Genomic DNA, 14,327 nt, shown 5'->3' with positions numbered 1-14,327 from the left:
AGCCCCCCCCCCCCCCCCCAAAAAAAAATTCCTTGGGGGAACTTTTGGGTTCTGAGGCCCTCTGTGGGCCAAATGTAGGAACAGCAGCCCTCCTTGGGCTTGACTTGGGAACTGTGGGAAACGTGGGAAAAGGAGCCCTCTCTGGGCTGGACTCGGGGGCGGGAGCCCTCCCTGGGCTGGACGTGGAAACAGGAGCCCTCCCTGGGCTTAACTTGGGAACTGGAGCCCTCCCTGGGCTTACCTTGGGAACTGGAGCCCTCCCTGGGCTTAACTTGGGAACTAGAGCCCTTGTTCCCAAGTTCCTCAAGCTTGACTGCTGAGCGGCCGGCGGGCTTGACACCGAGCTGGTTCTGAATCGGGGCCGGACACTCTACAGACATCGGAGGATACTTCCCTCCAGCTCAGTCCTGTGTTGTCTGGGAGGTCCACGGGGCGATGGTAATTGGACCCGATCCAGAACAATGAATTAAGCATGGCATCATCCAACGCCGTCATCACGGCGAGCCCGCAGAATTCCCGGGCGAATTCTATAAAAGGAAGATCTCTGCGGGCTAGGGCAGCGAATCTTGCGGTGGTTTCCATTTTTGCAGGGGGGAAAAACGGAAAACAAAACTTTCAAAAAAGGAAACAAAAACTAGGAGAAGGGGCACCGCTAACTGTTAGGTCCGGTATTCTGTCATGATCTGCTGCTACTGTGAAGGAGCGAGGAGACGTAGGGGAATTCTTGAAGAAAGTCTTTATTTATCCAAAGGAACGCACTCGTAGCACAGGGGATTGACGAACAAGACCAGACGCAAGACACAGGAAAAACCAGGGCTTAAAACACTAGACCAAAACGAGGAACACCTGACATCAATGAACATAATCAACATGAGGGAGAAACTAGGTCACAGGGGGGAACATGGAACACATGGGGGAAGAAAAGAGACACAAAACAGTCCATGGGCGTGACAAGTACGGTATTTGAACATAAAGATATGACACAGATTTTTGATACATGTTATCTTTAAGGTGTCTAGTATTAATATATGAATTCACAATAATTCAGTTTTGTTGAGTGTGGTCATAGAATGAGTAAACATGTTGATGGCAACAGTAGTGACCAGTGGGATAACAGTGCATTTAGGTATACATATACATCCAACTGCAGCTGTTAGCGAAGGTTGCACTAAAACGTTGCAATGACAAAATATTGCACTAAATTAAAAGTTAAAATGTTACAATTAAGTTACAATATTGATGTTGTAATACTGGTAGCACTAATATAACAGTTAAGTAATAGTACTGTTTCTAATATTGAAATGTACATTCCGCGATCCATGGTGCATGATATTCTTCTTTTTTGCTCTCATTTTATATCATCTCCAGTTTTTAATTTCCTGGTAGATATCCTTATTTCCTGCTTCTCAGCTTTGTTAATTAATTGACGTAACAAGACAGACACTCTGCGTGCCTGGACGCTCTGTATAGCAGATAATGACCCAGAATGACCCGTCCCGTCTGCCAGATCAGACTCACGGCGGGCTTTACTCTCAGTTTGACAGTAGGACATTTGGTACCTCTTGGGAACGGTTGACTCATCGCAGTTTGCTCAGACTAAACTGTATTCCCAAACGCCTGAGGTTTCAGTATTTAACTAGCCAAATTCCCATTGGATAACACTCATCCCTCGTTGTGTGTCCATGGAGATGGCGCTGTTTTGGATGGGGCTTGTGTTTAACGCCACTTGAGTGTGGTTAGTTCTTCGTTTATCCCGAGCGCAGAGGTCCATTCTTCTCTGATGTTGGTTTACAGAGGGCGTCCACAGAAAGGAAGTGTATGGCAAACCGCTTTAACATTTAATGTATAAAACTTAGGCATACTAGTATCTATTTTTATGCTACTAGTGCTTATTTATTTTTAGCTACTTACAGTGGAGATCAAAATTAGAGAACAACTTACAATTTCCTAAAATTTCAAGGTCACTGCTTAGTCCTATATGAACTTATCCTAACAGGAGTAAAAGGGCAGTTTTTTAAGCATATTTCTTAAATTGATTGTATTCTGAAGCACAGTATAAAAAAGTGAGATATTTGAAAAATAACTTTCAAATATAAATTTTCTTAGTTATATGACAAACGCTCTTTAACTAGCAGCATTCCTGTAATTTTTACTGAGATTGCAAAATTGTGGGCCGCTCTAAGGTGACTGAAACCCTGCAACAGGAGGTTGTCCAGGTGAAGGCCAAAGGGATGAACCTGTCAGCCACTGCACGAGAAGCTGCACAGCAAATTTCTGGAGTTGAAAAATCAGGAGTTAGGCAAAAGTGACATGGCTTCTCTATTTGTCCTGCTGGATATTCTTACTCCACAATCAGCTGGAAGAAAGCAGCCCAAGAAGATCAGTGTTGGAGAGGCAAAATATCATCTGGTGAAATTTAGACAGCTCTATCCTATTCCAATTATTGTACATAATGCCTATGTTTAAACAAATTGTTTATAAAGGGACATTTGTGTTGTGTTTCAGTCATGCCAAAGTCTTGATGATCATCTCCTGACCTCTAAATGAAACCCTCAACCATATCTTCTTGCTTCAGGGTCTTCAAAAGCACAGGTTTCCACCTTTTACATTGTCTTGGACAGAAAAGTTTTGCCTTGTCAGTCATGTACATACTTGGGTACTTTTGACTGAGCAAGTCCAATTTCGTTTTCAGTGTGAATGGTCATAATGCTCTGTCCAGCCTGTACACATGTTTGCAGACAACTGTGTACAAAATTTATATAGATACATCTGAAGAAACTCCAAAAGTCAAAGAACTGAGAGCAAGGCTGTTGAACAAGCAATAATTGTCTTATTCAACCAAAATGTTAAGTTGTTTCCTCTGCACTTCATCCTTTGGTTCAGCTTTGAATTTGTTCAGGCACCTCAAACCAATTCATAGAATGTGTCCTGGTATCACAAGTTGTTCCTTGTTTCTTCATCTGATGTATAAGCATCTTCCTCAGGTTACACAATCCTATACTGCACTACTTTTCTTTTTTATAAACCTGCAAGCTTGATTTTATATAATGCAGCGATGTGTTGTTGGCAATGTTTTATACAAATTTACTAAACATTTCTAGTTAGCACTCTGTTAGCTGGCTGGATGTATTTAATGTAAATGTTTTGCTGTTAGATTTTACAGTATTTTATGACCGCAATTATTTTCGAAGTGTATCCATGCATGGAATTTCTAAACCTAATCTATGGATTTGCTCAAATAAAAGCAGTAAGTCAAGAGTATGGCATTCAGGGTAGTCATTTTCACATAAAACATTTGATTGTGTTAAATGTTAACTCTAAGAAGTGTTAAATTAAATATTTTTTAAATGTTGATTTTTAATACTGATAAGGAGTTCATATTATAATTAAATTTTAGAGCTATAATTACTCTCCGTAGGATTAGTATTTTAACTCCAGAAAGAGTTAAATTTTAACTCTGAAACAGTGTTAAAAATTCAACTCCAAGAGCAGAGTTATTTTAACTCTGTGCTGGAGTCTATTTGATGGTCACGCATGTACACTCAGATTGAGTTGATTTTAACTACCAGGGAGTTTATTCCAAAGACCAGAATTTGCTGTGTGGTAATTCCAAATTTGTGATTTCTCGAATATTGCAGCCAATGGTAAAAATTTGAAATGTGTTACTAGTAACAGCAGAATAATTACTAGTGACTATTGAAATAAATACTAGTATCTAATTAATGAGAACTAGTATCTAAAGAATATGTCTTTAAAAAGTTAATAGTAGCTAAAGAATAAGCACTAGTAGCCAATGAATGAGTAGGCTAGATAAGGAATAGATACTAATAGCTAAAAGATAAGCATTAGTAGCTTTAAAATAGATACTAGTAAGTTTTGAGGATTAAATGTGAAGACGGCTTGCCATAGTAAGTGACTTCATCCTTCAGAGTGATACACATCTTTAGAATTCACTTGATTGTTGATTTGTGGCGTGAGCGGCTGATTGGTTGTTTGTTACGATTGAACCGCATTCATTAATCCCTCCTGTTCCACCCAGACTAGTACAGGCATGTTTTCCTGGCTTACATTTGACATTTAAAGTATTACTAACATTTTGAGCTGTGTGAGAATGAGTCTAAAGCCTCAGGGATTTATATTTTCCATTCTCTCTGCTTCTGTTTTAACATAATGCACTCTGTTGCCAGATTAGGCCATTTGAGCTGTTTGTCATCAAATGTAGTAGAACTAAGCTTTAGGATGATTATTATTGAGTAGTTGAGCAGTGATATTGCATTATTTTGGCCCTCAGCAGGCCTGACAATGTTTGACCTATATTATTTGGATGTACAATAGTTCATTGTGCTTATTGTTAAAAACAGCTTGTATGCTGGTGGCAACGTTTCATTAAAGCAATTAGGCACATGAGGATGTGCGTTAATCAGGGTTATTTTAATATAATTTAGATGCTATTATAGTTTTTATTTGTATTTTGATTATTTTTTAACATTTCGCATTATTATCAATGTTGAAAACAATTGTGCTGCTTCATATTTTTGTGGAAACCGTGATACATTTTTATTTTCTTAGAATTTTCTATACTTCTTACATTTTCTATATTCTTAGATAAAGAGAAAGCATTTATTTGAAATGGAAATATTTTGTAACATTATAAATGTATTTACTGTCGCTGTCAATTTAATGCATGTAATATCTAGATATCTAGATATCTAGATAGATAGATAAAAATGGATAAAACTATGAATATTTATTTACTTATTTATGGAATTTCATTGTTACTTGGCAATTAATGGATTTATCACCATATATGTTGATAATTGTTTATTATTAATATAATAATAATAATTTTATTATTACTATTATTATTGTTGTTAATTGTAGATATGTATTGCATTTTTTTTTATTATGTTGTTGCCACTTTTCAATAAAAGCAATAAGCTACTTGAGGGTGTGCATTAAAGTGATTTTTCCACACCGCGGTTTACCACAGCACCTCTTATGTATAGTAAAATCACCGTAACGCACAGTTTCACATAATTTATCTGTATAATTCTAACTTTCAAATGAATCTCCTCAGTGTTTGGTGTTCTTGAGTTTTATGGCTGGTGGATCTCAGAGACAGACTGCTGCCAGCACCAGTGACATAAGACAGATGAGTCGCCTGCAGCTGAGATTTATGTGCATAAGATGCCGAGATGGGGAGGAGAGGATTTGGAGAGATGTGCGTTTGGACCGCCGCACTGCTGCTGCTGGCGTCCCGGGTAAAGCCCACAGATGGGTTCTAGAGAAGCGTTATTCGCTGGTATTCAGGCCCTGCTGCGGGGATGAATGCGCTAATTGGCTCTGGCTCTCCCCACGTATCCTGTGTCAAACTTTCCAGGCGGACGGGCCTTTGAACCACACACATGAAAGCAGCAGGGATTTATGGGAAATGGTCGTCGGTTCTGATGTGCGGGTCCAGATGCGCTGACACACCTCACGGGCCCCCCGGACCTACTGCTGACCGCCTCCCGTGCTAATTAGTGATTTGTAAGCAGTTCTGCTCTGGCTTTCCAAGCTCCCAGCACTGGAAAGTCGTAAAAGAAAAAGACAGAAGAAAAAACACTTAAGCGTTCTAACAGCCCGCAACACGGGCACATATCTTGGCTTAAATAGTGGGATTGAATCATATCAAAGGGGTCATTGACATCCATTAAATCTTTTTACGGCTTTTTCAAAGGCATTTCTCGGAAATTTATTGGCCTGTTGGCACCTCTGCTTTTTTACTTACATACTTTGACACTTAGATTTCCCCAAAGAAAGAGTCCAAGATGCTTTGTTTACCAAACAACTAATTTGGGTATTATTTCAAAACTGCTGTTTGAGGTTTAATGTGTTGTGTAAAAGATCTGTACAATGTATTATTTAACAGATAATAGTATATGCTAAGGCAAGCATCACTTATCATTGCTCCTCTTCAGGATTTTGCTTCAAGAACGATACCTATAAAGATAACTATAATAGTCCACTCCAAAGGATGGTAACGTTCTGTATATTATTAAGCTTAAGTTTTGTCATTTTTAAATGCATGAGCTCCTTAAAGTTGGGTGGATCTGATTGGCTGTCAAAGTTTTTAATTAACGTTTATCAGCTGGAAAAAAATATTATCAAAGCTGCAAAATCATTATTCCGGCGATATTGTTGCTCTGTGTCTTTATCGCTACAGTTCTGGTGTGAGCGTCCATATTCTCATAGAATTAGAACAATTTTATGGCTAATAACAATAGTTATCATGATCGTTATAGTTATAAGCATTGGGGTTACGCATTACAAGTAACGCAAGTTTACTTGTCAGATTACTTTTTTCAAGTAACTAGTAAAGTAATGCATTACTTTTTAATTTACAAGAAAATATCTAAGTTACTTTTTCAAATAAGTAACGCAAGTTACTTTTTTTTTTCCAATTTATTGATTGACAGCTCTCCTGTCCCCATGTTGAGAGAAATCAGAAGATGTTACCGTAGTTCTAAAATAAATATGAATATGCATTCTCACTCACAAAAAACAAAAACAACAACACAGGTTCAGTATTCCTCAAAATGAATAAAAATAATGCAACTCAGAATATGACGCAAACCTGCAATAATTAAATGTTAAACAACACAAATATCCTTTATGTATTTAATCCCATTCTATTTGCTTCTGACCTTCGATGATCCAGCTCAAGGGTACTAATAAGCAAAAATTACTCTAGACAAACATTTGTGTGTCTTTTTTTATTGCTGAAGTGTGTTGAAATTTCTTCTTCTGCATTCTACAGTACGGACGTAAATTTACTTTCCCTTCAGCCTGAGGCTTATTCATTTCACTTTTGGTGTGAAAAGGCTTTTATATTTGCCAAAAATATAACTTTTTTATTTTAAAAACAAACAAGCCAGCCCTGTCCAGATTTAAAAAGTAACGCAAAAGTAACGTAATGCATTACTTTCCATAAAAAGTAACTAAGTAATGTAATTAGTTACTTTTTTTTATGGAATAACGCAATATCGTAATGCATTATTTTTAAAAGTAACTTTCCCCAACACTGGTTATAAGTATTAAACGTCATTGCATAACTCGCATCTTTTCAGCTGGAAGACATTAAAACTGGTAAACCACCTAGCAACTACACACAGAATCCTAGCAACCCCATAGCAACGCCCTGGCAGCCATTCACTAAACTCTATCATTGTATCGACGAATATTGCACAGGCAAGTATTTTCCCACTTATTTTCTTCAGAAAAGTTCGCTGTCAGCACTTACGGATGTAGATAGAAGCTTACAGCAAGTCCGTGAGATCTTATCTGGTTTTTAACTGAAATCCGTGCTAAAAGCAAATGTGTGTGTGTTCATGGCAGTTCACAAGAGGGCGTAAATGTGCTGTAGCACACATGTGAACCGTCTCAGAGAGAAAACTGCTCCTCAGACTAGTTTCATGTCCACTTACAAGAGTCTTTAGCAATTTCCAGAGCACAAAATTATTCAATAATTTCTTTTTTTTAGTCACCAAGACAAAAGTTTTATTTTAAGGAGCACATTTCATAAACATGGCACAGTGATTAACACTGATAGTTTTGCAATATTTATTTGACTATACTCATTAGACGGTTTATCTTATTATATTTATATAGCTTTTATTTTATTTTATTTACACTTCTGCATATTGAAGCTGGCATGTCACTGTTTTTCCAAAAAGACATGAATCAACTAGTCTATAATACTATTTATTTTGTTATATTTATATTGTTTATTATTTTATTTACACTTCTGCATATTAAAACGGTCATGTTTTCCAAGAAGACTTTATTATATATGATTATATTATGTTATATCTACTATTTATTTTATTATATTTTAATGAATTTGATCAAATTAAAATGTATTTAATAATTGTAATAGTTTTTTTTTTAATAAAATAAATAGATATTTATTTTTATTATGTTTATGTGGTTTTTATTTTATTTTATTAACATTTACACTTTTGCATATTGAAGCTGGCATGTCACTTTTCCAAGAAGACTTGGATTAAACTGCATGAGTCAATTGGATAATATTTATTAGACTACTTACTGTTTATATTGCTATATTTATATTGTGTAATTTATTTTATTTACACTTTTGCATTTTGAAACTGGCATGTCACTTTTCCAAGAAGACTTGGAACACACTGCACGAGTCATTTGGACTGTATTTTTTGGACTATTTACTGTTTGTTTTATTTATATTGTTTATTTTTTTTTACTAGCAACTACACACAGAATCCTAGCAACCCCATAGCAACGCCCTGGCAGCCATTCACTAAACTCTATCATTGTATCGACGAATATTGCACAGGCAAGTATTTTCCCACTTATTTTCTTCAGAAAAGTTCGCTGTCAGCACTTACGGATGTAGATAGAAGCTTACAGCAAGTCCGTGAGATCTTATCTGGTTTTTAACTGAAATCCGTGCTAAAAGCAAATGTGTGTGTGTTCATGGCAGTTCACAAGAGGGCGTAAATGTGCTGTAGCACACATGTGAACCGTCTCAGAGAGAAAACTGCTCCTCAGACTAGTTTCATGTCCACTTACAAGAGTCTTTAGCAATTTCCAGAGCACAAAATTATTCAATAATTTCTTTTTTTTAGTCACCAAGACAAAAGTTTTATTTTAAGGAGCACATTTCATAAACATGGCACAGTGATTAACACTGATAGTTTTGCAATATTTATTTGACTATACTCATTAGACGGTTTATCTTATTATATTTATATAGCTTTTATTTTATTTTATTTACACTTCTGCATATTGAAGCTGGCATGTCACTGTTTTTCCAAAAAGACATGAATCAACTAGTCTATAATACTATTTATTTTGTTATATTTATATTGTTTATTATTTTATTTACACTTCTGCATATTAAAACGGTCATGTTTTCCAAGAAGACTTTATTATATATGATTATATTATGTTATATCTACTATTTATTTTATTATATTTTAATGAATTTGATCAAATTAAAATGTATTTAATAATTGTAATAGTTTTTTTTTTAATAAAATAAATAGATATTTATTTTTATTATGTTTATGTGGTTTTTATTTTATTTTATTAACATTTACACTTTTGCATATTGAAGCTGGCATGTCACTTTTCCAAGAAGACTTGGATTAAACTGCATGAGTCAATTGGATAATATTTATTAGACTACTTACTGTTTATATTGCTATATTTATATTGTGTAATTTATTTTATTTACACTTTTGCATTTTGAAACTGGCATGTCACTTTTCCAAGAAGACTTGGATTAAACTGCATGAGTCAATTGGATAATATTTATTAGACTACTTACTGTTTATATTGCTATATTTATATTGTGTAATTTATTTTATTTACACTTTTGCATTTTGAAACTGGCATGTCACTTTTCCAAGAAGACTTGGAACACACTGCACGAGTCATCTGGACTGTATTTTTTGGACTATTTACTGTTTGTTTTATGTTTATTGTTTATTTTTTTTTAATGTTATTTATTTGTCTCTGTTCCCAGTACTTTTTCAGTGTACAAAAAAAAAAAAAAAAAGCAGCATGACGATTCTTTAAAATTTCTCCTTGTGTGTCTCATGCGGGTTTGGAACAACATTAGGGGAAATAATTCATTATGCTAATTTCTTTTGCTTATCTTTATTATCTCATCGCTGCTGTTATATTCTCACATTTACCGTGATTTTGTTTGGTTTCCATGACACGCTGCCCAGCTCTCATCTCTTGGGGTTTCTGCCGCAGTGACACAGGGGCATTACCTGCCATCAGCCCACCCTGTTGTGTGTGTGTGTGTGAGTGTGTGTGTGTGTGAGTGTGATAGTCGTCTCACACACATCCTGCTGATGTGAAAACCACTGTGTGTCATTTCAAAATAATCCTACATATAACCTTACAGCAGTATCATCCTGCGCTGTGCCTACCACAGTCGCTCTTGAGTGATGACACAAATAAACAGCCCCTCCTGCCGCTGGAGAGAGCCGTGACTGGGCTATATTTTGTTTTAAAGTGCTATTTTTTGGTATAACATTTGTTGACATTTCCCTCCTATTCCAATGTAGTTTTAATGCATGTTTTTCTCCACAAAAGCCTGACCACAGTTTTAGAGGCCTGTCTTCTGTCTCCTGTACCTCTGCCAACTCTACTAGATTAATTGGACCTTCTAATCTGCAGGAACTCAATGGTTTTAAAGTCGTCTAGACAAAGCTTTATTGTGTCAAGAGCGCCATATAGTGCTGATGCACAGCCTTTTAATGCGGTACCTAGATATTTACATATTTTATGGATAAATGAGTGGCTTGGCCTTGAAAAATTGGTTGCTATGATGTTAGCCTGGTTGCCAGGGTGTTACTATGCAGTTGCTGAGGTGTTCTGTGTGTCTTCAAGAAATCTTGAAGTGTTCTAGTTAATCAAAGTATCTATAATGTGGTTGCTATGATGCTGGGGTGGTTGTCAGGGTGTTACTATGCAGTTGCTGATGTGTTTTGAGTGATTTAATTGCTCTTGAGATGTTCCAGTGATACCAAGTCTCTATAATATGGTTACTATGCTACTATAGTGGTTGCTAGAGTGTTGCTATGCAGTTGCTAAGGTGTTCTGAGTGATTCCAAGCAATCTTGAGGTTTTTCCAGTGTTACCAATTCTCTGTGATATTGCGGTTATGCTGTTATAGTGGTTTCTAGGGTGTTGCTATGCAGTTGTTAATGTATTCTGAGTGGCTCTAAGCAATTTTGAGGGGTTCTAGTTGTGCTAAGTGTCTATAACATGGTTGATGTGATGCTAGAGTGGTTGTCAGGGTGTTGCTATGTGGTTGCGAAGTTATTTTGAGTGATTCCAAGCAATCCTGAGGTGTTTCAGTTGTGCTAAGTCTCTATAATATGGTTGCTATGCTGCTAGGGTGGTTGTCAGGGTGTTACTATGGAGTTGCTAAGGTGTTCTGCGTGATTCCAAGCAATCTTGAGGCGTTCTAATTGAGCAATGTCTTTATAACATGGTTGCTATGATGCTAGGGTGGTTGTCAGGGTGTTGCTATGCAGTTTCTAAGATGTTCTGAGTGAATCCAATTAAGCTTGAGTTGTTATAGTTATGCAAAGTCTCTATAATATGGTTACTACGCTGCTATATTGGTTGCTAGAGTGTTGCTATGCAGTTGCTAAGCTGTTCTGAGTGATTCCAAGCAATCTTAAAGTTTTTCCAGTGTTACTCTAGCCTCTCTAATATGGTTGCTGTGATGCTAGAGTGGTTGCTAGAAGTGTTGCTAAAGTGTTCTGAGTGATTCCAAGCAATCTTAAGCTGTTCCGGTGTTGCCAAGTCAATATAATATGGTTGCTATGATGCTAGAGCGGTTGCCAGGGTGTTGCTAAGGTGTTCTTTTTAAAGTTTTTTTTTTAGCAAAATGATATAAAAGTGCATTAAAAAGTAAAAAAATTATGCATTAAAATGCTGTAACATTGCTCTTATTTAAATATGCAAGGGCAGTTTTAGTCTATTAGAGACTGTAGTGCGTTTCTCTAATTTTTCCACTCTCGTCTGTGGGTGTTTTTCTCTGGAGGTGAACAGAAACACAAGCAGCTCTGGAGGAGCGTGAGATTTATCCATTCTGTTCGGGAAGGAACATCAGAATTCCTGGGTTCTCTGGGGCTCGGGGATCTACGGCACTCCTCTCGTGCAGATATATGCCGGGCCGAAGGGTTGTTCAACCTTTCATTCATTAGAGATGATTTACTGTGGCAGCGGTAAAACACTCGGGACGTTTCCTTCTGTGTTACACGGCCTGCAGGAGCAGCACTCGGCTTCATGTGCAGATTCAGATCCACAGGAAACAATATCTTTAACTCAATTGTTTCCCTAAGAATGTAATGAGAATAAATGAAGAGCAAATGGAGACTTGCTGAAGTCTGCTGCTTCTCAGATATTTCTCCTGTGAAAAAGACACCAGAAAACATCTCTACAATGTCTCAATATTCGAAAAGATGCATATTAATAATATGAACTCAAACATTTCTTAAAATTTCCCAAACACAAATGATCTGAGCTGCTATCCTAATTAATTGTATGGCTTTATACTCTTACTGTATAACCATTTTTGACTTTTGTGTGTATTTTTATTTCACCTTAGGAGTTTAAGATGCAACATCTGAGAAGAATGTTGATACTTACATGATGCATAACATTATTAGGTTAACCTCTGAGCAACGGATAATACACAAAGTCAAATGACAAAACTCAGTGTCTATGTGTGTGACAGTTGTTTGGTTGACAGATTTTGCTAACACACCTCTGTTTTCTCCATTTCTCTTTCAGGCCTGCAACACAGCCCCTAGACGGAGACGTCACACTGAGAAAGAGGCTCCTGGGAGAACCGGCCCCACATTGGTGCCCAATAAACCAACCTTTCAGCCTCAGATCAGCAGCCATTAGATTGTTACTAACACCAACCTTCAGGTTTGAAACTGAAAAGAGAGATTTGAGTGTCCTAACCTAAACTTATGCTGCTAAAAAAATTAGAAGGGTTTTGGACACTTTTCAGATGGTCTATCTGGAAGATCCAGATCCAGTAAACCATCTTATGTCAGTTTAAGAAGTTAGTTTTAATTATTTAATTCATTTATTTAAAAGTAGACCAGCGCATCTTAGGCCAGTTTAAGCTGTTGTTTTGCTTTTTTGTTTTGTTTTGTTTTAAAACAGACCAGCAAACCTTCTTATGCCAGTTTAAGCTTTTGTTTTGTTTTGTTTTATTTATTTTATTCTAGACTAAACTAGACTAGACTAGACTAGAACAGCAAAACATTTAACAGTTTAGGCTGTTAATTGTTTTGTTTTGTTTCCTTTTTTATTTTAATTAAAAAATAAAGTAAACCATCACAGGCCTGTTTAAGATGTTAATTGGTTGTTTGTTTAGACCAGCAAACCTTCTTATGCCAGTTTAAGCTGCTGATTATGTTATGTTATGTTATGTTATGTTTATGTTTATGTTTGTTATGTTATGTTATGTTATGTTATGATGTTATGATTATGTTTATGTTATGTTATGTTATGTTATGTTATGTTATGTTATGTTATGTTATGTTATGTTGTTATGTTTTTTAACAGGTTGTTGTGCAAGCCCTGCACCGCTTGTGCTGCAGACATAAATGAAGGAGGGGCCGGATCCATGTTTACAAGAGCAGAAAATCACTGAGACTTGAGGGTGGACTCATTTTACTCAGGCCAGTAAGTAACCACCTAGTAACCATCGAGAATATCCTAGAAACCACATGTCAACATGCAACTCAAAAACCACTCTGAACAATAAAGAAAAATAATGCAGGTGTGAAACGACATTCAAATGGAATATGAAGATGATGTAATGGTTCCAAAAATGTCACTGCTGACCTCTGCGGGGTCACGACCTCATGCTGAAACCGCAGTTCCACGTCTGCAGTTAAGCATCAGGCAGAAGGTTCATGCAGTGAAAGTCGTGTTCAGTGCCAGTGGTTTGACGTTCGCCCAGCTCGCCCAACACATGCTGTAGCTGTCAGAAAATGTCATCGTTCTGTAAAGAAATAAAGATGTAATGTTATGATGTGTTTCTGGAGAAGTGCGTGATTTGTTAGCATTGCGATCCGTGAGGGGTGTATTTTGATCTCCAGTGTTGAATGTGTGTATTTCTCTAGCTGTGGTTGCGTGTGGCGTTGCACGGGATTTTCTGGATTCTTGTGGTGCCTTCAGATATTGCAGGTTTTTTTGTTTGTACTGCTGCGGTTGTTTTTATATTAATAATTATATCATGTGACGAGTGAAGCGGGGCACATGGACACAGGCTGTGATTATTTGACGGCTGGCACGCTGGCAGAGACACTCCCTGACCTCACAGGACCCATAATGACAGCAGCAGACACTCAGAGACGGGTCAGAGCCGCAGGTGCAGATGTCTGCCGTCCCGCGCGCGCATGTGTGTGTGTGTGTGTATAATAGCCTGTCCAGACTTTGCCCTGTGCCTCTGTAAAACGAGTCCCTCCACCCTGATTCTCATCTTGGTCTCTGGCCCTGTAACCCCAAACGCATCCATCTAGCACATTATCACTCCAGTGATCAAATCAGCATGTGTCTGTTAGTGCCGTGATGCTGCCTTTCTGTTTTCAGTGTTCTCTAGCCACATTAAACGCCATTCACAACCCATTTTACTTCAGTAATGTGACATTTCAGAGAGAAATAAGGCCGGATGTTATTTTATCCATCAGAACTGGAATTGTTTGTATTTTAGATTTGTTTTATTTTTATTTTATTATTCATTCATTTTTTAAAAT

At 37.0% G+C, this 14,327-nt stretch overlaps 1 protein-coding gene across 1 annotated transcript in view; it reads left to right on the top strand.

Moving 5' to 3' along the window:
• Window positions 1-13,830: 13,830 nt before the first annotated feature.
• The window catches only part of LOC107667566 (protein atonal homolog 8-like), an 18,287-nt gene continuing 17,790 nt past the window's right edge, over window positions 13,831-14,327 (top strand). Inside the window, exon 1 of the mRNA XM_016459259.1 lies at window positions 13,831-13,942. Coding sequence (XP_016314745.1) covers window positions 13,831-13,942 — 112 coding nt within the window. The remainder of the gene's footprint in view (window positions 13,943-14,327) is intronic.

This window comes from Sinocyclocheilus anshuiensis, unplaced genomic scaffold (assembly GCF_001515605.1).
Source record: "Sinocyclocheilus anshuiensis isolate Anshui unplaced genomic scaffold, SAMN03320099.WGS_v1.1 scaffold1172, whole genome shotgun sequence".
NCBI lineage: Eukaryota > Metazoa > Chordata > Actinopteri > Cypriniformes > Cyprinidae > Sinocyclocheilus > Sinocyclocheilus anshuiensis.
This window is presented reverse-complemented; position numbering and strand designations above follow the sequence as displayed.